A 3,385-nucleotide genomic window follows, 5' to 3' on the forward strand; every position below is an offset into this window, starting at 1 on the left:
TTAGAGTTGTGATTGCCGATGGATTTTTTCAATATCTTGAAAGCAAAATCCACGGGGTCAAACTTTCACTTAATCATCCAATCTAAAAGGCACGATCGGCGGCCACGGCCGTTGAATTAATAACCAGCTCAAGGTCGCGTTATGACGGCCGTGCGCCATATCGATTAACACCCAGTTACAAGGGCATGAGAAAGGTTCTACGGGGACGACAGACAAACATGCACAATGTGGTGCGGAAAAAACACCAACTAGACAAAAGCTGAAACAACAACCAGATAAGCATAGAACAATCTCACATTGATGAGAAACATAAAACAATCTTTCACACTGATCCACCACTGGTTTGTGCACCCAGATGCTGCATACCGACAGCAACAGCTGGTTTGAGCAAAAAACTTCCTAAAAGATACGGGGTAAGACATCATGCAACTGGTTCAAAATTTCACATTGATCGTCAGGGACTCCATCTAGCGCTTCCCGCCACCACCGCCAAGCTTGGGGGCCTTTCCAGGTTTGGGGGCGTTGCCTCTGCCGGTGGTCTTCTGGGATTTTGTCACCTCCACCTTCTTTGCTCGCTTCTCATCCTTGGTCTTCTTAATCCGCTCCTTGATCTCACTGTTATAGAGCAGTTACCTCTGTAAGTACCTTATATAGATATATTACATTGGATAGAAAAACTAGGTACCAAGACTGCCCAGATGTTGTACGCTTATTAAACATGAACAGAAACACGCAGGTGCATATTACGCGGATGATGTTCAGTTGACAGGTGTGATCTAAAAAAACTAGCCTCTCAAAACTCGAATTAGAGCAAACCTTCTCTAATGCATACCCCCTCCGTCCGAAAAAGCTTGTCCCTCAAATGGATGTATCTAGCACCAAGTTAGTGCTGGATACATCCATTTGAGGGACAAGCTTTTTCAGACAGAGGGAGTACATAACTAGGTATTTCTTTCAAATGCTGCATGAGCCATTAGAAGTCAGGCATTAAGTCACCACATAGTTCAATACTAACTGAGCCAGAATATATATAGCTATCCCAGTGTGAGTGTAACATGCAACATAAAAACATGTTTGTTCATACCAAGTTTCTTGTTATAACAAATCACAATATCTAGGAGTCAAAAAGCCATGGAGAAAGTATTACCGCAGTGCTGCTTCCCTGGCTGCATCACGGACCTCCGGCTTCTCAGCTCTCTTCTTCTGGATAACTTCAAGGGAAGCACCTACAATTGACCTGGAATATGGCCTCTTGGTGGTGCGGCGCCTCTTCTTTGCAGCCTCAGCATGAATATCCTGCAACACACCACAAAAAATTATAAGCCCGTTAAAACACAAGTAAGCAGAGATGAGAACTGCGCAGACATCCACTTGCAACAGAGCAAAAGGAATGAAAACTACACATGATTAAGCAATATATATCATTTGTGCTGTCAGCAGAGAGCCGACTAACTGACAATGTGGTAACCAAATTATTCTTAGTCCCGGAGCCTGATTAGATATGTCACTTTCTTTTACCGCCACTAGCTACCGGAAAAGAAACTATCAATCAAGGCAAATATTTAAGCAGGTCAGCAGAGCCGACTAACTGACAATGTTGTAACCAAATTATTCTTAGTCCCTGAGCCTGATTAGATATGTCACTTTCTTTTACCGCCACTAGCTACCGGAAAAGAAACTATCAATCAAGGCAAATATTTAAGCAGGCCAATTAACTACCAGGTCATTGCACTTATACTGCCTAATAAGATCACTCTAATAGGACATAGTATTAAGATTATGAAACATATGCTGAACTAGTATATGGAGTATATCTTTCAAGGGAATTGGCTTATCAATATGTACCTTCTTGTGCTGCTTCCTGTACATGGCCGTCCATGCGAGTTTAGCTGGCTTGAGACGGTTGTGGAAGTAGCTCTTGCACTTTGAGTTGGAGAAAAGGAAGACCTGATTTTGGGCACGTGCGAAGAACGTACAGCACAATGTCAGCGAATTTCCACTTGGTTTTCATTCCATGCACAATAACAACAGGGGCGCACAAGCTTACTTGAGAGTCTGAGCGGATGAATCTGATACCCTTCCCTGGGTATATCTTGGCACCGCTGAAACGGCAGAGCTCTGTCCTGTATGAACACAGTAGCAGGAATAAGTAAGATTGTAGCAAGCAGTTTTACAAATCTTTAACATCGCCCAACTTGACATCGCCACACAAAATCAAAGAGTAGCATACTTGAGAACCATCTTCTCCGCCCTGACAAACCTTCAAAGCTCCTCCTACAAATTAAATGCAAGGACATCAGCACCCACAATATCATTCAATACAAGAAAGCATCGGCCCCTAAGGGCATCTACAACGCCAGGCACTAGAGGCAGGCGCTAGGATTGATTTCCAGCCCGTTTAGCGGTTGTGATGTTAAATCTTGGTGTCGACCATAGCATCGATGCAAAAGCGTGCGCCGAGCGCTTGGCTTGTTTTGTTCCCGCACAAAGGGCCCCATTGCTTGATTAACGCCTATAAATTAGCGTCCACCGTTGCAAGGTAAGGCGCTTAGGTGCATTTTAAATTTTATGATACTTATTTATTCCTCCGTAAGCTTCAAAGACGAAACCTCGCTGCCTCGTTACATATTACAGCATATCAAAGAGAGTAACAAAACAAACTGAACTACAGTGCATCATTATGAATTTTAAACAACAGAACTTATATACAGAGCAGGGTACATTGAAAAACTCTCATGAACAAGTGATTTACACAGTTGAGATTTCTAAGGCACAAACCACCGGTTCGACATTTCTCCACACGCAAAAATGTTGGGGCTAATCGCTGGCAGCTAGAACTGATCTTTAACATGACCAAATGATACGCAAACTACTACTACAGGATCTCAACTCTCAAGTAGTTCTTATACAACGGCATGAACCAACCAACAACGCATGTAATGCGCGCATATGACGCAATCTAGCAACAAATCGAGAGGCGCCTTGGTGAGTCGACTGGGGAAAAGAGCTCTCTCACCTTGGATTGGAATCGGCGGGCTCCTGCTGCGGCGGCAATGGGGGCGCGCGCGCGCGAGCTGCCGCTCTCCTGCTCTGCCTCCGCCGCCTCCTCTGCTAGGGTTTTCGCCGGGCACCAGCCCTGTTGTTTTATACGGTCCTTGGAGAGGATCCAGGCTGTCCAAGCCCGTATGGGCCGATTGGTGGAGACCTACCTTGCAGTTGGGCCAGGCCAGTTTGATGTCAGAGCTACTGGGCCTCCGTCCACGAAACGGCAAAAACTATAAAAAAAAGCTGCAGGTAAAGCTCGCCTAAAAAAACTGCTGATAAAGTATTTCTCCTTGCCTTAAAAAAAGGTAAAGAATTTCTAAAAAAAATTACTATAGCTACA

General features: G+C 44.4%; 1 protein-coding gene across 1 annotated transcript; it reads right to left on the bottom strand.

Moving 5' to 3' along the window:
• Positions 1–276: 276 nt before the first annotated feature.
• Positions 277–3,160, bottom strand: LOC125537602 (60S ribosomal protein L24-like). The gene is made up of 6 exons (XM_048700920.1): positions 3,017–3,160; positions 2,231–2,274; positions 2,048–2,123; positions 1,846–1,947; positions 1,148–1,296; positions 277–615 (listed from the first exon to the last, which is right to left on the bottom strand). The coding sequence occupies exons 2-6, from the start codon at positions 2,239–2,241 to the stop codon at positions 468–470; spliced, it is 486 nt and encodes a 161-aa protein (XP_048556877.1). The 5' UTR covers positions 2,242–2,274; positions 3,017–3,160; the 3' UTR covers positions 277–467.
• Between the last annotated feature and the right edge of the window lie 225 nt (positions 3,161–3,385).

This window comes from Triticum urartu, chromosome 2, assembly GCF_003073215.2.
Source record: "Triticum urartu cultivar G1812 chromosome 2, Tu2.1, whole genome shotgun sequence".
Classification (NCBI taxonomy): domain Eukaryota; kingdom Viridiplantae; phylum Streptophyta; class Magnoliopsida; order Poales; family Poaceae; genus Triticum; species Triticum urartu.

What these genes read in the sequence shown, in the direction of transcription:
- LOC125537602 (XM_048700920.1), bottom strand. An exon ending in TCATCCGCTCAGACTCTCAA is followed by an intron (nt 1,948 to 2,047) that starts GTAAGCTTGTGC and finishes GCCCAAAATCAG; the next exon opens with GTCTTCCTTTTCTCCAACTC. An exon ending in ACAGGAAGCAGCACAAGAAG is followed by an intron (nt 1,297 to 1,845) that starts GTACATATTGAT and finishes GGTGTGTTGCAG; the next exon opens with GATATTCATGCTGAGGCTGC.